This window comes from Hakea prostrata, chromosome 4 (genome assembly GCF_041222555.1).
Source record: "Hakea prostrata isolate BN-2017 chromosome 4, UWA_Hpros_2, whole genome shotgun sequence".
NCBI lineage: Eukaryota > Viridiplantae > Streptophyta > Magnoliopsida > Proteales > Proteaceae > Hakea > Hakea prostrata.
This window is the reverse complement of record NC_142603.1, coordinates 4177773-4200469: the sequence shown is the minus strand read 5'-3', so window position 1 is coordinate 4200469 and position 22697 is coordinate 4177773. Positions and strand designations below refer to the sequence as shown.

General features: G+C 38.8%; 2 protein-coding genes across 6 annotated transcripts; both read right to left on the bottom strand.

The window, feature by feature from the left end:
* Positions 1-139: 139 nt before the first annotated feature.
* LOC149017199 (putative prolyl 4-hydroxylase 9) lies at positions 140-15188 on the bottom strand. The gene is made up of 8 exons (XM_089151526.1): positions 14903-15188; positions 14692-14811; positions 13323-13480; positions 9495-9597; positions 8184-8279; positions 2990-3055; positions 2749-2865; positions 140-249 (listed from the first exon to the last, which is right to left on the bottom strand). The coding sequence occupies exons 1-8, from the start codon at positions 15020-15022 to the stop codon at positions 163-165; spliced, it is 867 nt and encodes a 288-aa protein (XP_089007652.1). The 5' UTR covers positions 15023-15188; the 3' UTR covers positions 140-162.
* A 2512-nt stretch (positions 15189-17700) lies between these two features.
* On the bottom strand, positions 17701-22680 carry LOC149017198 (Chaperone DnaJ-domain superfamily protein). 5 transcript variants are annotated; one of them, XM_089151518.1, is made up of 5 exons: positions 22245-22680; positions 20146-21033; positions 19329-19414; positions 18818-18958; positions 17701-18307 (listed from the first exon to the last, which is right to left on the bottom strand). In XM_089151518.1, exons 1-5 carry the CDS (start codon positions 22572-22574, stop codon positions 18163-18165), a joined length of 1590 nt encoding a protein of 529 aa, XP_089007644.1. In that variant the 5' UTR covers positions 22575-22680; the 3' UTR covers positions 17701-18162. The 5 variants fall into 5 exon arrangements, with proteins under 5 accessions (XP_089007644.1, XP_089007645.1, XP_089007648.1 ...); XM_089151521.1 differs by lacking the exon at positions 17701-18307 and adding an exon at positions 19090-19173 and having other exon boundaries at positions 18877-18958; XM_089151519.1 differs by lacking the exon at positions 18818-18958.
* Positions 22681-22697: the final 17 nt, after the last annotated feature.

Sequence of the window (22697 nt, the reverse complement as noted above, 5' to 3'; positions counted from 1 at the left end):
CATCTTATATATATCGAGAGCATACATTACAATATATTATGGGAACTATAACTATAATTAGCCCAAAAAAAGAATTAGAAGGAGAGAGAGAGAGGGAGGGGCCGGGGTGGGTGGGGGGGGGGGGGGAGGTGTTCGGTAAATGGAACTGGACCAAGTCTGCGTTCAAAAGTCCACCTCTTGATCTCTGATCCACTTCGTTGCTACCCATTTTTCTCCTTCAATGACCGGGCAACTCCCATGAAGTGATGCCTGCATGATCGAAGTTGAGAAACTAGAAAAAAGTTTACTAAAAAAGGACGAGAAAACTAGAAACAACTACAAAGTAAAACATGTGGAGATAATTTGAGGGAAAGAAAAATTTGTCATGACATTGACTTTTCTAACCTCTATGGTTTTAACAGTAAACTCTGTTTGCCAAACTACATCGGGGTAACCGCCCCCAGCGGAGTCTCCAATAATAAAAAGGATCCGGACCGTGGCAAACGGTGAGAAGCGGAATGAGATGGATCACGAGTCCACGACATTGAGTGCACAAAATATACAATTATAAAACGAATATAAGCGAAGATAGAATCAAAGGTAAAAATAACAAAACGGGAAAGGTAAAATTACACGATTAGCAACTGTTGAGTTTATATTTACAAAACTAACCAATAAATTAGCCAAAACAGTGTCAGGTTTCACCTAATCACAGAATTACCCCTCCCTGTATCTCCACCCAAACTTTTCTTCCCCTTCCACCTGCAATAGCTTGCGACCTATTGCCCATCTCCTCATTCCGGTACAGGCTCCACATTCTTCTTCTTTTTCCCCCTTTTATTTTCCTAATAACTGAAGATGGTTCCAAGATTTACCACCTTATTTTCCCCACACAACCGATGAGTTACACTCCGACTTGGAAAATAGATGATTAATTGAATCGGAGGTTAGGTTTGTGCAGAATGAGATCTACGGAGATGGATTTGGATTTGCAAAAGCAGAGCAAGAAGAAGACTAGATTTAGACTGATTGAAAAATTAGTTGCGAATATCATTCATCGCATTGGTCTTTCAACAAAAATCATCGTAGATTGGTTGCAAAAGAACTCAGATTGCAAAATCATATGTTAGAAGGATTAATTGTTAACGATCAAGAAAGTGAACTGATTGATTGATTCAGGGGTAGGAGATCAGAATAAGGATTGGTTGATTGCTAATATGCACGGATAAGAATCGGGCTGAAAAGCATGGAATCCATCCTCTAGCTTAAGTTTTTTCAATAAGTTGCAATGGATTTGAATTATGCAATCTTGGGACCTTAGAACCTTTGTCATCTAATTTTGAGTTGCACCCTTTGTCGATCACTTTTGATTTTTCTTTTTTAAGTTAAAGACCGGCTCTAAAACAACATCATTTTGATTCATATCACCAGATGATACAAATTTGAAAACAATGACTATGTGGGATCCTCCACATATATGTCAGCTGTCAATTTTGGGAAGAAAGAACTGGGGCTGCGGGGAGAAAGAAATGGGGAAGGCACATGAGACAAGACAAAATTTGTCCCCAAAAAAAAAAAAAAAAAAACTAATTTAATGGAGTATGGACACTGTTTTGGTTAGTAATCAGAAATGCAAATTCAAAACAGTTTATTTTTGTACATTAAAAAAGTAGGTGGTTAGTTTTGTAATCTAATAGTGCCCTAATCATGTAGTTTCCCCCAAAAAAAGTCTGCCTAGGCCGTGCAGTGCGAAACTATCTAGCTTATGTATGCCATTCATGACTATTGTAAGGGGGGTTGGACAATCATTGCCTTCACAGCAAATCTTCTAATCATATCCCATAGTCCCCCCACCCCCCAAAAAAATAAAATAACAAAAATGAATAAAAATAAAATCCTCAACTGAATTTGCACACTTATCAAGATCTAGGTATTATCAAATGGATCCCCTGACGCCAAATGGATGCAAAAATGTCAATAATCAATTCAACATCTCACCTGGTAATACTTGTAAATACCAAGTGAATATCCAACCGATTCTTCCGATCTCGCTGAACTTTGTAGGCTTGACATATCTTAACTTCAAACCTCAACTGAATTTGTACAGTTTCAGTTCTAAGGAAAAAAAGGATCCCCTAACGGCGTCTGGAAGCTAATGCCTATAATCATTCTATTTGTTTCCTCCCTATAATTCTTAGTAGGTGCTCTAAGTGAGAATACAAAAGAATTTAAGATCTCACAGAACCTTTTAGGCTTGAATGTTGAAAGGTCGAACTGATCTGCAACTAATCAAGTCCAAGTTTTCACCTGGATATGTGGGGGATTCAACTCTTAACAAAATGTAGGAACCACCTACTACTTGGAAGCTGGTCCTTTCTCATCATTAATCAGTTATTGTGCTCTCACCCTGCTAACCTGCTTCCTAATGAGCGGAAAGCATTCAAAATTCAAAATAACATATAGAAACAAAAAACCTGCTTGGAGATTAAATCTGCTAGCCGCCAAATCCAATTCCCATGACCAATCAATTTCAACCTCCCAATTTTATTGAAGTTTCTATTCCAACGCAACTTACCACCATTTTTTTTTTGGGTGAGTCAATTTTTTTTGGATGAATAGCTTACCACCTATTTAGATTGAAGGTAATCCTTCTATTAGACACTAAAGCAAACCTCCCAAAGTACTAGGCAGTATTGACTCCCATCCAAGTAAAACTTATATTGTGATCCTTCACCGTAATAAAGAATGTAAATGATGAAGAACAATTACCAAATCGATTGTGCCATTAGGAAATAATGAATAGAATAGAAGTCCATCCCCTTGGCGTGGCTTCACTTTCAATCCGGTGCAAGCTTTGTAGTCATAATTAACATCCTTAAAATCATTCTGCAGGTTCAAGTAGAAGATAACTATATTAACACTAACAATGGGATTAAAAAAGCAAAAGGATGAAAACCACTTCATAACATCTCCATTGAATGATAAATGAATTACAATAACTCTATCTTACCTCAAAAGGAAAGACAGTTTCCCCACCCCGTTTAACATCAGAGAGATACAACAAGAAGGAAGCCACCTGCACAAATTACTGAAGTCAGGAATTATCATTACAGGCCCTTCCTGGATTCATTGCAACCCCCCCCCCCCCAAAAAAAAAAAAAAAAAAAAGGGGAAGGGCCCCCCAGAAGAACCCGAAGGAATACTAAAAAAATGTCCTTTTTGGGCCCCCCCCATTTTTTTTTTTCACTCTTTTTTTTTGAAAAGGTAAAAAAGAAAAATTTAATTAAAACTCTTTTTCTTTTTTTTTTTTTTTTTTTTTTTTTGGCGGGGGGGGGGGTTTCTCTCCCCCCCCCCCCCCCCCCACCCCAACCTTCAACCAAAAAAATAAATAAGGGGAAAAAAGTGTCTAGCAAGCTCAAACAACTCAAAGTGAAACCCTTCCAAGGTATATAGATTTCCAAGTATACAAGCTCTGGGTGCTGACAAGTCTCTGCTTAACTCAACCATTTTAGAGAATCACTGCTCCAGTAATAACCTGCGAGGATACATTGCATTCTCGATGTTAACCTGGCGTGCCTCTTGAAACTCATTTGGAAGATTGCCTCCAAGCAAGACTCTATTTGGGTTTCGTTGGTGTACCTCTTACATTCTTAAACATGACTCTTTCTAGACTGCATCTTGCCCCTCTAATCCATCTTGGATCTGGAGGAAGATCTTTCTCCTTTGTGCACGTGCTCTCTCCGCCATCTCCGTCCGAATTTCGCTTGGATCTTTCACCCTCTTTTGGCTTGACCCCTAGCATCCGTTGGGCATTCTCTACTCCCTTCTTGGTCCCCGCACCGCCTATGAGACTTGTATTTCCAAGTCCGCAACCCTTGACATTTTCATCTCCAATGGGGCTTGGTTTCCCCACCCCAGCCTCACATGTTTGGAATTCTCTCCCCCCTATCTTCAACCTGCCCTGGGATACCATCGTTTGGACCCCATCACCCTCCAAATCCTTTACCACATCCTCCACTTGGAACCTCCTCAGCTCCCCTCATCCCTCTACCCCCTGGTCCCATTTGGTTTGGTTTAAAGGCCACATCCCTCGTCATGCCCTCACCCTTTGGAGATCTCTTAACCTTGCCCTCCCTACCCAAGCCTTCCTCATTAGCCACCATATTCCAGCCAACCCCTGCTACTCCCTTTGTGGGAATGGTTTTGAGGATATTGACCACCTTTTCTTCACTTGCCCATTCTCCCACCCCTTGTGGGACAGAACCCTTTCATCCATTTAGCCCCGTTCGAGACGCTCACACGGGTTTGTTCGTGATTGGACTTGGATCTTGAGGTCTTTTGCCGGTAACTGCATTTGCGATAGCCTAGGCAAGCTAGTCTTTGGTGCCTCCATCCATCATGTTTGGTGGGAGCACAACCTTAGAAGATGGACTTCCAAATCTCGATCCTTAGACTAGATTTGGAAAGCCATCTACTTTGATGTATCTTCTAGATTGGTTTCCATCCCCCATCCCCCTATTGCTGACAGCCCCAGAAATAGGCTAATTGTTAGTTTCTGGGATCTCAGTAGCCCGGTTATCCCCCCCCCCTCTTGAGCTTTAGTCTGAACCTCTGTTCAGAGCTATGGCGTGTACATAAGCAGTGAATCACAGGGAGAAATGATATAGCTGAAAAAGCTTGCATGTTAAGTGACACTGCCTGGCAGATGTCCTTGTGTTCTTCTTTTGGAATAAATTAAAATTAGTTCTTTCCTAAGGAAAGTAATCAGATGTTTTTTGCCTTGAAGGAATCCAAATGGAGATTACTAGGTTATGTGACCAAGGTTGACTCCCCCCATAATTGGGCCCAAAACCTAGGCCCAAAAAGCCCAATCCTGTGCTGGCTGAATACCCCAGAGATATTTTGATTAGGGTCTAGTTAGAATCCCTTTGATCCAAGGGCTATGGATCTACTTTTATTTTTTTTTATTTGGGTTGGTATTTAGTGATTTACATTCCATTTTAAATTCTTATTTGAGTTGTGGACAAGATAAGACTCTATAACAAAGAGGGTTCCTACATTTTACAAGGGTTCTTATCTTTTAAGAGTTCTCTTTTTATTAGAATTTGTCTTTGGTTTTTTGTCCTTTATTGGGATTCTAATCTGATTTAAGAGTCCCAGTTAAAGTGTTTTAGTGGTTTCTTATCTGGATAGTTAGTTGGATAAGTTTCCTAGTTAGATAAGGGACCTGAGTTAAACAATTAGGACTTAAGAGTAGAGTTTGATTTATTTTCAAAGATTGCAAAGGCTATAAATAGCCAAGTATTCTGTGTAATTTTCAGTTCTGACAATGAATAAAATTATTGAATTTGGGACTAGGGTTTCCTAGTTGAGGGGAACCTTGCTGAGTGAGAATTGTTAAAAATTAGTTTCTTCTTCATCAATCCAGCAATCTTTCAACAGTCAAGTAGCTTTCTTCAAGATCTACAGCCTTAAGCCAAGAAAGAATTCCCCACCCCATACTCTGCCTCTTCCCCCTCATGTGAGACCTTTCCAGCCCTCCACTGTCCCTGCACGACGTTCCCCACCCCCTGCCCCTACTGCCGCATCAAACCAGCAGTATCCCTAGCGCCCACGAGACCCCTAGTCGCTCCCCCCAACCCAATTCTGTTAAGCTCCTCCCCCACCCTGCTGCAGCAGTAGGTTTTCCCCACCCCATACTCTGCCTCTTCCCCCTCATGTGAGACCTTCCCAGCCCTCCACTGTCCCTGCACAACGTTCCCCACCCCCTGCCCCTACTGCCGCATCAAACCAGCAGTATCCCTAGCGCCCACGAGACCCCTAGTTGCTCCCCCCAACCCAATTCTGTTAAGCTCCTCCCCCACCCTGCTGCAGCAGTAGGTTTTCCCCACCCCTTTTCCTCCCTACGATAGCAGCACACCCCACCCCCTGTCAATCCCTCTTCTCCAGCCCCTTTGGCTTCCTTCCCCTTCCCCTAGGGTTGCACCTAGCCCTAGACAGTAATCCTACTGTTCATTACCCAAGTAAACCCTAATTCCCTAAAGTCTGAAAATTCTGCACTTCATCTTCTTCCTTAGAAATTTTGCAGATTTCAAACTTGTGAAATCTGAGCCTATTTTTAATTTCTGAATATTCCTTACAGTCCTGATAAATGAAATTCAGTTCTGGAATTATACAAAAACAAGTGCAGGCCTCGTCCTAGAGTAATTGAAATTCCCTCCAAACCCTAGTTTTGAATTCTAGTTAAAGTTCAGATCTGAACTACTGTTACAGCAGGGTTTTTCAGTGCTATAGAATACCCTGAACACCCTGAATCAATCCTCCTCTTTGCTGGAATTCCTTGGCAGCCCTTATATTTAGGAAAATTTCCAAAATACCCTAAATCTGGGTTTACATCACTGAGTCACACAAGTTAATAAATTTTGCATAAAATAGTTGCCTGTAGAAGATGAAGACTCAGGCCGCTTCCACACTCAAAACATTGAACACTATTTTTCTGTTGATTTCCCTAATCAATGACCAAGAAACCCTGGATAATATAGTGCAACTGACTGACTGTCACTGCAAACTACTAACTAAACTGAAATCTGCTTCAGAATTTCCATTGCACTATAATGTACAACAAATATGACATAAACATCAACTCAAACATGATTCCGTTGTCTGAGAAAATTCAAATCATTGGAATAAAGCAAATGTGACACATGAGTTCCATGCCCCATTGAAAAGGAGGGTGACTTTAAAGATGAGTTTCACTTGCAGTCTGCTGTGCTAATTGAGGATGCAACAGCTAACTTTGATTGTTCTGCTGAAATATCAGTAAGCTCATGCAACAGATATTATAATTTGTGGGCCTAAAAGTAGCTAGGAAATACATGGACTGCATGGTTTCTAACATTAAGATAGTTCAAATATGGCTATAAGCTATTGAGACTAAAATGTTCTGTCTGGTTGGAATTTCTGTTTCAATTGCTGTTTTGATTTTTTTTTTTTTGGGTATCACATTCCACTTATATTAATAAAACATTATTTATTTAGAAAAATATTTACAACTTATGATCTCTAAAGAACTAAAGACAGTAAGTATAAATTTCATTTCCCATCTTTCTCTTTTTCCATCTGTCATATCTTTCGTGGTCCCTCTTTTCCCATTTTTTTTCTGCTTTCTTTGTTAGGATCATGTAGACAGCCCCATTAAGTTGGGTTTATCATTCTTTTGTTGTTGTATATACCTTAAAGAGTCTTTTAGCTTTGTTGAACAATGAAACTGTTACTGTAGAGCATCCCACCCTTTTTGTACAAAATAAAATGTATAACTTTAGTCTAAGACTAAATTAGTATGTAACGATACCTACATTAAAAAAACATCAATAATCTTCTATAAAATGAAGTGAAAATCATTATGTTCATCTTACAATGTCCATTTCCTAACAACTGATACAAGTCAAATCTTTCTAATACATTCCATATAACTCAAAAATTGAATATTCATTCCTAAGATATGACATCTCAACTTGACTCTCCCAGTGAACACCAGAATCAGGCCTTGTTTTCTGCTCTATGAGAATTGAAATGCAGAAGAATACTTGGGGTGGTGTTATGAGAAGAATATAATAACCTTCCTTTTATTTCCAACCTGGCAATACGAGTTAACAACTAAGAGCAGAAACACTGTACAGTCAACTAAGGTAGACTTGGCTCTCCTTCAAAGACCAAATGGGAAATTCAGAATGTTAATTTCACGTCCCATCTTCCAAGCTAAGGATCTCGTCCAAAATTTAAGAAAATTAATTGGACTCTGAATATGGATAGCCTACAGTTTATTAGCTTCCCCACCCCCCCCTTAAATTATTTACCTTCCTCTATTTTCTTTATTGTTGTTGTTGTTGCTGCTGTTCTTGTGTGTGTCTGTGTTTGTGCATGTGTTCCTTCATTTTTTTTTGGTCTGCATGGGGGTGGTGGCGGGGGTAAAAGTGGAGAGAAATGGCAACCAAGTGGTATATGGCATCCACCTAAAATTGTGAAATTAGAGAAAGAATCAACAATGCCAAGATATAGATTGCCAGCTGATGCAATTCTGTGAGAAAGTCAAAACAAATAATGCATATGTATTTTATGCAGAAATAAAATGGTAGTAGAGAAAAATAAATCTTCTTTGCGTAAGAACCAAGGAAGATCTAGACTTTTCTTCCCCATAGTATTACCCTTTGGCTCATTTGCGGGCCATATTCAGCTGGGCTGAATGCATCATAGTGAGAATCATACTTCTGCCCAATCTTGTAACGTAGAATATTAAATGCCTGCACATGATGAAATCTCATATTACTCAGGCAAATTCATAATTGCCCTGAAATTGATTAAAATATTCAAAATGAATTAGAAAAACAAAGAGCATGAACATAGAGAAAATGAGAAAATGGTTGATCTTTGTCCTACCATTAGCAATCTGAGAACATTCAGAGAAATGCAATATATGGTTTACATATTAACCCACTGAGACATGGCTATATAAGCTATAAGCTACAAATTTTTGTCCCATGGTCAAGAGAAACCTCATAAAAACCAGCACTCCGATGTCTGCTAGATAAAAGAGGTCAGCTAAACAAATATCATCCAAAGGGGCAAGCAAAGTCTCTGGTTTGTATGGATAAGCTTGCCTTCAGAGGCCCTCACCAAAAAATATTTGGGTGAAGGGTAACCTAAGGAAATGACCCTCCAGTTCCAGATAATTCCAGCAGCTCAGGGATTCCAACTCTAGTAATGCCAGATACTAGTTATCTTCGGTCATTGAGTTTGCTAGCATGGTTGAAAAGAAATTGAAGACCGAGAGCTGGCCTTGGTGCAACCATAAAGGTTATTCCATTGTGACTAAAACAGGTTTTAGCCTGGCCAGTCTCTGTGAAAGCAGGGTTTAAGGCCATCATATTATAATCCTCCCAGATCCCGCAGCAGGGGGAGCTTCATTCAATTCCTATGCCCTTTATGGTTTCTCTAACCGAAGATCCATGAACATTATCCATGAAGTATCATGGAGGAAATAAAGCTAGGTGAAGAACAAAAATAAATATTTTCACCAGGATAATGGAATTAAGCCTGGTTGTCAATTGTCATACTCCAACCATTAACCAAGAAGGTGACAACCTATAACTGGTCGGGCTGGGAGTTCCTATAGCATGTGACTCATGGTTAAGCCTCTTATAATTGCTAACAACTTTTGAAGGATTCCCCTTCTGTAGGTGTCGGGGGGTTCTCCTGGTTCCTAGTAGCAGTATGATTGTGACTGCACTCGAGTTTCATGCTGGAAAACGATAACTAAACTAGAAAAAACCAGCGAAATTTATTTTAAACGAATAATTAAAAATGAGCCTTGCTTTTAAATTTTGCTGAACATTCGCGTTTTATATTCGTTGATTAACACAACTGCAACCCAAAAAATTAAAACCATATGAGCTTAAAAGTAAAGATTTTATTATAATGCCTTTGTTTAATAAATAATTTTTCCTTTAACAGCATACCTCTCCGTGGCTCCTTGGAATCATTGTAACCATAGCAATCTTCTGCTCAATGATATCCAAGATTCCAGTTTTGTCTTCTGAAGCACTGACAAATGTGCCTGTACTGTTGGCAACCCAAAAACAAAAAGTAAAAAAGAGAACACTATAAGTGAATCCTACTAAATTCAAAAAATCCAGAAAAACAATAAAATGTCAAATATATTTATGAATTAAAGCATTATTTCTTTTCATGGAGACAGATATTTGCAGAGGCAACCTAACATGATACTAAAGAAAAGAGTCAACGCATCATCAAGACACAATCATAAATCAGAGACAAATGGTGGGTTCAGAATAGAACTTTGATAGACTTCCTCTTTTAAGGATAATAACGTTGCTGGAAAGATCAGCTTGATCCAATGGATGGATCTGCTTTTTTTGAGGATTCCAAATGCAACTAGAAGTCGGATCAAAGAGAAGATGGCAGATTCATCCAAACATCAGAATGTCAGTATGCTTTGAGAATCTCAGATCAAAAAGATCATCAGTCTATTTCCAGATTCAGGTATTTAATCGTAACTGTACTCGAGCTAGGACTGCAACAACCATCAAGAACTCAATAGAGTTGGAAATTGGAAACACAGTTGAGATATTGCAGGAACAGAATTAGAATCAGCAATAAAGATTAAACAACAGAACAGTACCTTAGTTGGAGGGGATAGTAAGGCAATGACAATGACAACTGGAGTTCCTGCTGCAAGGTGTTGTTTGGAACACACAAAACTTTGATTCCACAAAGGAAAAATTCTCATGCAAGAAGAGCACAAACTCAGTTTCTTCAGCAACAAAATGATAGCTAATGGCCTCATGCTTTTAACTTAAAAAAACACTAATGCACCATTGAACCTGTCTAGGAAGTCCCTTGCCAATTATTAGTACAACTCACTACTCCCTTTTACAATCCAACTAGCCTAACTAGACATCAAAATGGACGTGGACCCAAATTAAGATACTTAAAGACAAAAATAAATCTAAATTAAGTTGGACATAAAAAGCAACTGGTTCAAAAGGGTCTAACTAATGCAAAAGTCAATGTCAAACTAGGGAAACCAGCAGCAGATTGATTGCAACCAAACTAAACAGCTAGAACTGACTTAATATATATATATATATATATATATATATATATATATATATATATATATATATATATATATATATATATATATATATATATATATATATATATATATATATATATATATATACACACACACACATGATAGAATACTAGTGGTTGGATGTTACCATTAATGTTCATGTCTCTTTAGAATGCTATATAAAGAGACTTATGTAAGAGGTGAAGACACAACTCATCTATTGAAATCAATTTGCTTTGTTAACATTCCTTCTCTATGGAGACTCCTTGTGTTTGATCAAGGTAGGTTGGTGTTCGATCCAATCGATCCACCTTGCGGTGTGAAGCCCGGGTGTTACATTGTTATTCTCAATTCCCTCATATTGTCCTTTCAATTTCTTCATCATAGTTCTGCCCCTGTTTTGAAGATCTATTCAGCTTGTATTGTTATGTTATTATCCTTATAATACCACTCTAGTTTCAGCCCTCTTTCACATCTAACTTCTGTTTCATCTTAAGTTTATCAAATCTGGACTTTATTCCCTGTGAAAGGTCCTATTTGGCTACTGTTTTGATCAATCAAATACAGTACTACATTACAAAGTATACTGTATAAAATTGAAAATAGAAGCTAAACTATGGCAGCATGAGGGTAGAATCTTTCTTTACTTGATGGGTCCACATCTAACAGAAAACATCCCGAAACAAGGTGAATACTGCCTGCGACACTGTTTACATGAACAGAGAAGTTAACATTTTGGTCTTTTTGCTTCTTCATCTTTTTCCTTTTTCAGTAGGCTCTTCTTCATTCTGTTAGTGGCTATGTATAAGGGGTACTTCAGTCTTATGTTAGTCTCTACAGTCTTAAGTTGAAATTTCTCTTTTCTGTTTCTTCTCTTTACCCTCAGAAGGGTGGTAGATGTAAATTCCTTATATTTCAAGTAATGAATATACGCAAGAGTGACACAACCTTGCCCATCGATTTGCACTATTCTATCACTTCTCTTTTTCCTCTCTTCTCCTTCTTCCATCCTCATCCACCTCAGACCTTCTCAGCACCTTCAGTCCTTGTTCTTGATGTTTTACTGATCTTAAAAACTTCTAACTCATTCGTGCTTCTATTTGGAGTATGCCTACTGTAATGCTACACTAGTTTCATTTGTCTATTTGCAAACATTGCCTGAGTCTCACTTGCATACCCATGCCTCAATGTGTACCCATTTTGCCAAAATAAACTTGCTCTAACCCCTATATCAGTAATACCCTCAGATACTCCTCTTGCTGTAACTCTGCTTATTCCATCAACTAAACATCATCTCTGGAGACCAAATATCAGCTGACACTTACATTGTAGTTCTGCTGGTACACAATTGGTAATGAAACCCCAATGTCTCCACGAGACAACGTATCATTTCATGTCATCCTATGCATCCTTTGTCAGAAAAAAAGAGGTTAAAAGAGCTATTAGACTTCAATTACACGAACATGGTACACCAATCTTGATCAAATAGGGAACATGTAATGTGTACAGTTAAAAAAAAAAATACCTATTGACAGCAGTTGCAATAAATATGGCATTTGCACTTTCTTGCCAGTTAGAAACATGGTTACATTTCTGTTTACAACTATGATTGTTTTTCAAATGACAGCAATTAACCAATAAACCTATGGATGAATCAGGTAAAAAGGAACAGGGATCCAATCATTTGTTTGCCTAGTTACATTACAGAAGGAAAAAAATATATGCTACCACTTAGAAGTTAAACACAAAGGTGTTGTATCTGAAAACATTAGTTTCCAACATTCATTAATATAGATGATGTTTCATTCTATACAGCGAGATCCATCATTCCACATGACTTACATGAGGACATAGACATATAATGCAAAAATGAGGACTCATTGCCATTACACTTCCGGTGCACACAGATGAATGACTTACAACAGCGACTAATACTTTACAACTTTCACAAAGTAGATCTAGGTGACCAAGACAAATAAGTGTAGAACACCAAAAAGAAAAGGGGGAGAAAAAGAAAAAAAATAGAGCAGGGGGTGGAGCCTGAAAGACAAAGCGATTGCATGAAAACAGAAACAGATGACTCTTGTCAAGTACTGTCCATTATCAAATGTACAGAAAAAGAAGAAGAGAGGAAAAAAGGCAGAAGTTGGTGCTTCAAAGATAAAACTACTACATGAAAACAGAAGACAACAACTCTTGTCAAGTATTGACAATATCATGAGAGGACAATCAGAGGACGGAAAAGAACCTTAAATGAATAAACTCCATGCAAAATGAAGCATAATCATTAAAAATTATTGTTCTAGATAATTTGAAGCATAATCTTAAATATTAGGTGACCCCATTAAGTTGGGATAAGGTTGAGTTCATTGTTGTTCTAGATGAGGTCGATCACAGCAGCAGTAACAAGAGAGGAAAAAGGGGATGGGTCAACAAGGAGGGAAGGAAAACAATAAGCTGACTACCTAGCAATTGATCTAACCCAATGAGATCGAGAATACCATATTATTCCTTCACCACTATGCAACTCAGAAGAGCCTTAAAATTATCTGTTATTTATTGCTTCACTGCCATCACCACAAGTTATAGCCTTATATTGAGTCGATGACAAACCGTAACCCCATCCATTCATTTAAGAAAAAAACCCACACTATTGGAAATGGTTTGCCAATATGGAGAATAAAGTTACCTTGTCCTAGTCCCCTTTGTGTTCTCCTTACTTTCCCCTTCCCGCAAAGCCAAGGTTGAAGGTTCAAGGTTATGTTCTGCCAATTTTATTATGCTTTGGCATTGTTCTGCAGTAGCAAATTCTGGAAAACATAATGCTCGAGGCTTCCAGCTTAAAACCTGGATTTGAAATTTCAGATCACACAAATAATCATTAGAAAGAAAAAAAACTTGTTTGGAAAATGAAATAAACAAAAGGAAGGAAAAGGAAAGACGTGCAGGATAATTATCAGGACTAAACATAACTGCAACACTAAGGGAAAATAAAGTTTTGAATTTTTCTTCTATTAGTGCTTGATTCCTTCTTGGCCGTCCATTTGTTCCCTTAGGTCTCCACACGCCCACCCAACAACCCATGGAGGAATGATAAATAGAAAATACAAGGAAAAAAAATTCCCCATATCACTTTAACCTTTTGTCTCCTTGTTCTTTTGTATTACCTCTTGAATCCTACACCCCACTACTGTATTCAAATATGTTCATCTCCATTTTTACTTTCCAGCCACAGTTCTGAAAGAACTAGAGCACAGAAAATCTCTGTCTTCAATGATTACTGCATGTAAGATATCTATGGAGCATAAAAGTACAATATCTGAATAACAAGATTGTGTCAAAACTGGTAATGCAGAAAAGATACACAACAAGTTCTTTGTATGGTTTTTAACAACCTAGTGCCTTAGGTATCAAAATCTTCAGGTCACATAAAGGTATCTAGAATATTCCAGAGCAAACAATAAAACATATCTATTCCTCACTACAGGATATGAAAAGACCGGCATTATCCAAAAGACAAATTTACTTCAACGTCAAAAAGAAAAAGGTTGAATCAGGAGAAGCCAACAAACAACAGCACAATTGCAGGCTGGCAGACTGCAAGTGCTTCAATATTTCCTCGGTTTCATGTTCATATAGCTCCTTATCTGAAGATCCAAATACAAAGTAAGTCGAATCGAACGAGTCACCTTAAGTCAAATTCATACTGCTATCACTTTGCTTTAAACTGCTGTTGTAAATATACGAATCTATTCATCTAAAAAATAATGAATTAGCCTATTTAATAATTTCATTTTTAAGTTAGACTCGAGGTTTACTTGACCGGCCATAAGAATGCAATCACTAACATCAATTGAATCGATTACTGGTTCACTCATCCTATAAGAGAGTAAGTTAAACAAAATAAACCCTATGATTTTGCAATCCGATCTCAAATCAAAAGGGAGAAGGACATGGAGTGAAATCCTTCTGATCCACCAATGCCACGAAAGCATCGTATTAAGTTCTGTAAGCTTGAAGCACAAGCAACAGCAAAAGAAGCTCAAAAGATCAAGAACCTGAAAAGGTATCGACGCGAACGAAGAATTTCCAGTCACTCCATGCGGCATCGGACTGTACTTCGTCTCCTTGTCTACTACTTGTAGTTTCCTCGGCCTCGTTCGAACATCAGAAATATCCTGCAAAGGAGCGATCAGAAGGCAGCGTAACTCAGATCGAACAATTTAAAACCAGAAATTCAATGAAGAACAGAAATAACTGATATGTCACCTGAGAAAGGAGCACAGAACCAAAGAATCCAGCAAAGAAGAAAGCGATGCATGAAAGGAAGACCAGCGGCAACCCTAACTTCGTTCCTGGACCCCAGATACGTTTCACTTTGCCTTTCATTTCTGGATTTCCAGATACAATGCAGCAAATTCTTTCTTCGTCTTTGTAATTGTCTCGACAAATTTCTTGTGCTTCTGCTTCTCTTAGTATTTCCTCCTTACGTAAATCTTTGTTGCCGGATTCTTAGGGATAGTTTCAACTCACAAGACTAAACTAGCGGCAGGTTTTGTAACGAGTCTAAAACGGCGGGAGATTTCTCTTAAAAAGGAAATGACACAAGTAGATTACCTGGACCCTTCACATTCCGGGTGGGAATTTGGAGATTAAGATAAATTTCAGGGGTGTTTTGGTCATACAACAAAACTTGGCAGCTAATTTAGCATGGAGTGGTTTTTCGGTTGTCAACACGACAGAACGTCAACTTTTGAGAGAAAAACCTGGTTTATCTGGTTTATCTCTTCGCCGTCTGCACAACGACATCGAGCTTTGATCGAACGGTCTGAATTTTAGGTTAAAAACTGCAACCTTGGAAACTAAAATATCTTTTTTTTCTTCTCCGGAAATTGCTTCACTCGTAGGCGCATTAACCGTCAAGCGATCGTCACCGTTGAATATCAATGGTTGAGACTAAGATTTTGATCCGACGGCTCATATTAATTCACATGACAGTAATGCGCATGACTGAAGTAAGGTTCCCAAACGCTTCCTCTCATTAATGCGTGAGTTTTCTGTAGATTTCAAATCCAATCAGCTTTAGAGGAACAAGAACCAAGAGAATGGAACCACATAACAAGTAGTTTTTTAATAAGTTTTGTCTATCTCTTTGTTTGTATCAACCAAAAAAAAATATATCCATTTGTATCTCCAAATTGTTCTTTAAGAGACTTTCGAGTTGAATTAAAGCTATGCTATAAGTCATCATTTCCTGCTCTCTCCATTCCCTCTTTCTTGCATAGCCATCATATTCCTATAAATGATTACCAAAAGAAATCATATTCCAATAAATCCTGTGTATTTTTTTTAAAGGCATCTTAAGAAAAAGAAAAATGCAAAAATATCTTTTCTCTTAATGCTTCTCCAAGCCAATTGGCATTTCGCGTTTGCTTTCATCTAACTTCATTGTAGGCAACCTCTTCCTCTTGACAGAGAATGTAGTTGGCTCTTGGATACTTTTGGAGGCTCCTGTGCGTGTAACCCTATAGCACATTTGACATTTAATATTATTATTTCTCACATCTAGTGTAATATATGCGGATGATTCCCTAAATACTGCTCTAATAATTAGATTTAAGAGACCATGTGCAGATGATCAATTGCAGATCTCTCCTTCATGATAGATGATCCACTAAATCATGCTCTAATGATTAATCTTAAAAGGCCATCTACAAGATAATTCAGCTACAAAATCTCTCCCATCTCTTGAGCTCCGGATCATCTCTCCTGACAAGGAGCACAAAGTGCTCTTTGACGGCAATTGATCACAAATTACAAAAGGCCCATAAGATTAGAGTAATGAGATTTTTTAAAAAATATTTTATTAGTTTTTACTAATGAGCCCCATAGTTTGTGGTTTTAAAGCTGTCAGCTCCATCACTAGAGATTATCTACACTCCCCAACCAATGGTCGCCCGTCGCCGCGCCCAGCGCCGACTGGTAGGGTGAATGACCCGTTGGGTTCGGCTTTGCCGAATTTGTGACCATTTGGGCCATAAACCTTGGGGGTTTTGCCTAAACTCCCTACCTGTTTTGGCCGCTCGGCCGGGTTTGGTTCTTCTGTCGGCCACCCCTTGTGTCGTCTTCTTTCTTGTTGGTGGCTCTGCTTCCTGGCCCCCGGGTCCGGGGGCCGCCGGGTGGGGGCCGCCCCGGCTTTGGGCCCGTCCTTGGCCGCCCCCTCGTTTGGCTGCTTGCGCGCGCCCAGCGGAATCTACACGTCCCCAACCACACCCTCTCCCCTCTTTGCATTGTATATTTGTTTCTGGTTGGTTTTAATATATAATTCATTTATCCCAAAAAGAAAAAACAAAATGACATGCGAAAGTCTAAGGAAAAAGGTTTAGAAAAGAAAGTTGTTATTTCGACGAAAGAATATTTTGACCGGGATATCGTTTTATGTGGAGGAATATTATATAGAATGCAAAATTTAATAGTTTGTTGCATTTGGTCAAGGCTACTGGATAACTTATTTGTCATGAAATGAATAAAATATATTAGATCAATTAAGGATACAGGATTGTATCAATCACGCATCTTAGCATCTTTTCCAAGTCACAGAGAAGCTTACTTATCACCAAATGGAAACTGATTAAATGACAATGTCCAAGGACAACAAGAGCATAGGGCTATAGGGAGATGGATTTTTAGGTATCAATGGAAAGGGTTATTTACTGTTTGACGGTAAAATCTATAATTTTAATAGTGAGTGAGAAAAAGATGATTCCAAACATATGATTTAAGACATTACTCTGAAAGCATTTTAGGTATCACCCGAACAGGAACACGTTAGGTAAAATCTACAAATTCTTCGTTTGGGGCTGAGTTCTTCGGGTCCCATGGGTGGGACCTTCAGGCGGATGTGCGCCCTTTGTTCGAGCAGCCCGTGTTTATAAAAAAATTACAATATAGAGTGAGAAGTGTCCAATACGCACCTGCCTTGTTCGCCCCCACCCCCGCGTGTCAGTCCGCTCCCTCTAGTCACGTGGTTTTTTTTGGGGTGGGGGTGGGGGAGGGCGTTTGTAGTGTAACCATTCCAACTATTTAAGTATCTACAAAATTCTTCCCAAAAAAAAAAAAAAAACCCACTTAACTAGGTAACTTAATTTGGGTTCTACACATGTTCATGTTCACAATGACAAAATAGGCATGTGAGCATAAAATGTTATGAATAGGAACAGAAGCTTGAAGTCTACATGGAAGATATAATTTTTCTCTTGATCCTGCTGTAGTCCCCTCCTTTGTTTACCTCAAGAACGATTTGGTAAATGAATCGGGGAACAAATTGGAGCTGATAGAAACAGCAGCTTGGAAGTAATGACATAGAAGCCAACAGAAGAGACCACTGGCTAACATATGAAATAATCTTCAGGGATCTCTGATGGTACCTTATCCATTTAGAATATTTATCTATTGTTAAATTTGCTGATGTACCCTTTTCCCTCAGCTGACAAACACTTCCAGAGAGCAGAGCTTCATGTGGGTATTGACTAGATAAGCTTCTTGCACCAACGGAGAACACTATACAATTTTGGTTCAATGACATTCCTAATGGTTCGCTTTCTTCTTCTTGCATCCTCTAGGTCAAGAGTCCTATATGCAAGAGCTACCAAATACATGGCAGGATGGATTCTCCTATGCAGAACAAAAGAGACACGAAACTTATTCAGTTCATGTGGTGGGGGGGAGATTCTTGAAAGAAGAAAAAGATTATCCAATTTGATTCCAAGAAATCAGACATCCCAAAGTTCTAAGCAGATGAAATTGAAAAGAGTGAAAATAAATATATCTGCAAGTTCCAGGATGATATGCCCACTGGGGAGAAAAAGCTCATAGCTGCATGCATTAACAGGATTAAAGATTGCATACAACAAACTTGCATAGAAATCAAAATAAGGAGTGCCAATCTTTGATAATTTTGTCATCATCCAATTGTTCTCAAATGAGCTGCATGCATTAACAGGATTAAAAATTGCATACAACTTTGTTGACTTTTAATAATATTAATTAGGTAAAGGCTGCAAAGAAACCAAGAGTGCTACATCCCCGGAAAACAGGTAGGATATCCATGCATGTGTGTGACAAGAGAGAGAGAGAGAGAGAGAGAGAGCCACTAAGATATGAACCAGCAAGATTACTACTCACTTTTCAGGCTGTTCAGCTGCTTCATATCCATCCCAATACCTTTGGCACGGCACTGTTCTTCCCCTCTTATTTCGACCAAATGTTTCAACATACCAGCCACCAATGTCATGTGTGCTACAACGAGGCTCAAAAAGCCAAAATCTGTTGAATAAACTTATTCTCGTTGAAGATATCAACATACCATAGTAAATGAAAAGGCGATGAGATGCCAATCTGAATAAATAATGCTTATGCAGGAGATAATGAATCCTAAGAATATAATAGTTGCTCACAAATTTCTCAGATTTGCTATTCAGCTTCAGCATGAGGTTCACAAACTAGTTTCAGGATTATACCACGCAGCTCTATAACTCAACCTAGTAAAGCCTGTCATCAGCACCAACTTTTAATCTAGAGAAGGGGAGAGGGGAATATGGACCAGAACTGAGGACACATGGCATTATCATCATGCTGCATCAATTAATAAAGTGAGCAGCAACAAAAATGGTCTTGAGGAAATGAGTCAACTCACTTGCTAGGGGGTAACCGGGCTCTGCTACATCTACATTCGCAAACAGAAACTTCACCTTCAACATGATACCAATGCAAATGCTTCACCTGGAAAAAGATAGCATCAGTATGTCAATAGAAAACTATCCTACTTAGAGAACGAAATATCTTTTGAGTAATGATGTGTGTTTGGCTTGTGGCATCACAAATCTAGTCAAATAACAGAATATCTTTGCCTCTAGCAATGGAGTAGCCACCATTTAAATTATGATTCAACTCAAATACATCAGAAATGAAAAACAAAAAAATCAGAGATAGGATGTCCTCTAGCAATATTCAACAACAATCTGTCTATAAATTATTAACAACTAAAAAGACTGTTTCAAGGGGAAAAAATTTTATCTAAACAAGGCACTATCAATTTTAGCCCGACTTGAAGAGTAACCAGCAATCCTCCAAAAGCAGCATCGCTTTGGAAGCAGGCTATTCTAAGTTGAAGGTGGGAAGAAAAGGCCAACTTTCAGTTTAAGGTAACAAAAAGTGCAATTAAAAATCACTGTGTACAGAAATACACCAAATCACATGCATGTCAACCAGAATCCTGACATCTCTATACTGTTAACTCTCAATTAGGAGCCATCAAAATGGAAGAGATTGAAGTTCTCAAAAGTAGCTATTCCCAACTTATAACACCTGGAAGTATTTCCCATAGACCATATGTCATATCAAGAAAAAGGTAACTATAGTATGATAACTTCAACAAAAAATAATATAATTGGAAAGCCATATGCATACTGGAATGTCGAGAGTGTACATCAAAGGATAACAATAATACAGACCATTAGTGTTCTATGTTTCATAATCACATGAGTCTTTGTGGAATTGCTGTTGTAGACAGAGCAGGACCCTTCTTCTGGGCTAGTCCCCAGGCCATTTATTGTTCCCAGTAGAACTGTTGATCCACCCAATTCACCAGAGTCCATAGGTGAATCTTTTCCTCCACTAACTGTATCTCCATGTAAATTTAGATAAACATGGATCTGGTCTTCAGAATCTTGGTCTTCAGTCTCATTACAACAGCTTTTAGGAGGAGTCCTAGTAGCCATAGCAACTAATCTTCCAGATATGTGCAATTCCAGATCCTTATAAGCATCAGACACATAATCTTTGTGAGGATTTGGGTGCACCTGAGGAGCCTCTGAGTAATTCAGAGTCCCAGATCCTTTTGTGGTTGTTGCCGGCTCCATTGTTTGGGATGTCCCAGAAAGCACAGGAACAGAAGAAGTTAGCTTTTCTGAGTGGGCATATGATAATTCAGAAACTTGGTCAACTAGGCATACAACTCCAAAAAGGTCACGCCCCAAAACCAAGTGCAGCACCTCTGGAGTTCCATATGCAGACCTTTCCTCAGCTTCAAAACATTCAGGGAGAAGGTCCATTGATTCAATGACAGGACCGTAAAAAGCTGCATGGATGGCCGAATAAAATTCCCTCTCAAGTATATCAAAATAGTCTGACCCAACCACGACCTTTTGTTGTGATACGATTTCATTTATAGCAGATCTGTACCATTTCAGCCATTCAACAACTTCCATCTGCTTTGCTACAGTCATGCAGGATTCATATCTGTATATAGATGAATATCCTTTCAATGTTTTCTGCAGAACTTTCTTCTGGGAGAACAAAAACCTGTCATAGTGCGCCCTTTTCTCTGAATCAGACAGAATCTGTAAAGCAACATAATGGCGAATTTTATTCAAATCACAAGTTTCACTTCATGAACGTCATATCATGAATCATGTTTTAGAAACCTTGCAAGTCCACACACTATTGAGTGTTCATGGAATCATGAATCCACAGTGGAAAAAGTAAATTATTTCAGAAAGGGGCTCTTGCAGCCACATAATCTCACATAATCTCAAGAAGCAAAAACTAGACCATATTGAAGGGTCTTATACTAGAGTTTGTAACAAGACAGAACCCAAAGAAGCTACTACAATCTTTTAATCCATAATGAATGTAGGATAGTGGTGAAATTGGAGTTCCTAAATGTATATAGAAAGAAGCTTCTGACTAAGATTGTGCAAATGATTGCAATTTATAGATTCCCTTAGAAAGGTGAATCATAGCCAGCAATAAGATGAAGAATGGTCTTCTTGGAGTGGATAAAGGAGAAAAAATAGAAGAAAGTTATGAGTTAAAGAGTCTAACCCCAAGTCTAGGATAGCTTATCAACCCATCCCTTGCCTCTCACCAGGAAATATCCAGGATTTATCATCAGCAAGGAAGGTGATATAGAAGAGGATGTCCCACAAAAAGTTTAGGTACGATAGATGAAATACAGAGGGGCATCTGGAGTGTTATGTGATCATTGGGTTTCTGCAAAGCTTAAAGAAGAATTTGTATGGTGTACAGCGTTGGGCAGTTAAAAGGTGTCATATAGATTAGTTAAGTTGGTGGAAATAAGAATGCTGTGAGAGATGAGTGGCAAAATCAGGAAGGGTAAACTATTGAATTGCTTATATTAGAGCTGATGTACGAGTTTCCCCAATTCAAGATAAGCTGCATTAAGAATTGTTTGAGGTGGCATGGCCATGTTCAAGAGGCCTTCGGATGCTCTGACTTGGAGGATGGGGTTGAAACAAAATAAAGGTACAAAAAGAGGCAATACAGACCTAAATTGAGCATTCCAGTGGTGATGATGATGAAAGGCATGCATGCTCTATGTCTCGACTCAAACATGTTTATGGTAGAGCTGACAGGAGCATCTCTCCTATGTTTTCTATGTTTTGTGTTTTTGATTCGACAACACTGAGTTGTTTTTGTTGTGTTTTTTATAAGTCCAATTCACTATTGAATGTGATGATTAAACCGTACCAGCAGCTAAAGGGAATTTGATTAGTGACTGGAAAATTCCCTAAGATTACAAGCACCATACCTCATAAGCGGCGAGAATTTGAACAAATCGTCCCGAGGCGGTAGAGCGGCGGTCGGAGCTAGTATCTGGATGCGTTTCTTTGGCTAATTTATGGAAGGAAGCCTTGATTTCGGCAAAGCTGCTGGTTTCCGACAATCCTAAGATGTCATATGCGTTCTTTCCGGCGAGTTCAGTCGGAGGGGTGGCTTTGCCACTGAACCATCGTCTGCCACAATTCACCGGCAAGAAGCAATTGCATCTACGGTGACCGAGATAAGTTTGTAAGGAGATCAAAAGAGTCGGATGGTGATAGAATCCAACACGTTCAGTTCCTCCGCCAGCGGAAGCCATTTTCGCTTCAGCGAGCGAATCTCAACTCACGAGTTCATCGCTACGGTGGCATCAGTCACCCCAGAGGCATTTCTCGCCTCAGAACCAACCCGGCTCGGCTGCCTCGTGTCAGTTACATAGACG

Coding starts and splice junctions, on each gene's coding strand:
- LOC149017199 (XM_089151526.1), bottom strand. CDS start 15,022: ATGAAAGGCAAAGTGAAACGTATCTGGGGTCCAGGAACGAAGTTAGGG. Junction 14,812..14,902: donor GTTCTGTGCTCCTTTCTCAG/GTGACATATCAG, acceptor GCTCCTTTGCAG/GATATTTCTGATGTTCGAAC. Junction 2,866..2,989: donor AAACTGTCTTTCCTTTTGAG/GTAAGATAGAGT, acceptor TTGAACCTGCAG/AATGATTTTAAGGATGTTAA.
- LOC149017198 (XM_089151518.1), bottom strand. CDS start 22,574: ATGGCTTCCGCTGGCGGAGGAACTGAACGTGTTGGATTCTATCACCAT. Junction 21,034..22,244: donor AAATTCTCGCCGCTTATGAG/GTATGGTGCTTG, acceptor GTTGCTTTACAG/ATTCTGTCTGATTCAGAGAA. Junction 18,308..18,817: donor GCAGCTGAACAGCCTGAAAA/GTGAGTAGTAAT, acceptor TGTTCTGCATAG/GAGAATCCATCCTGCCATGT.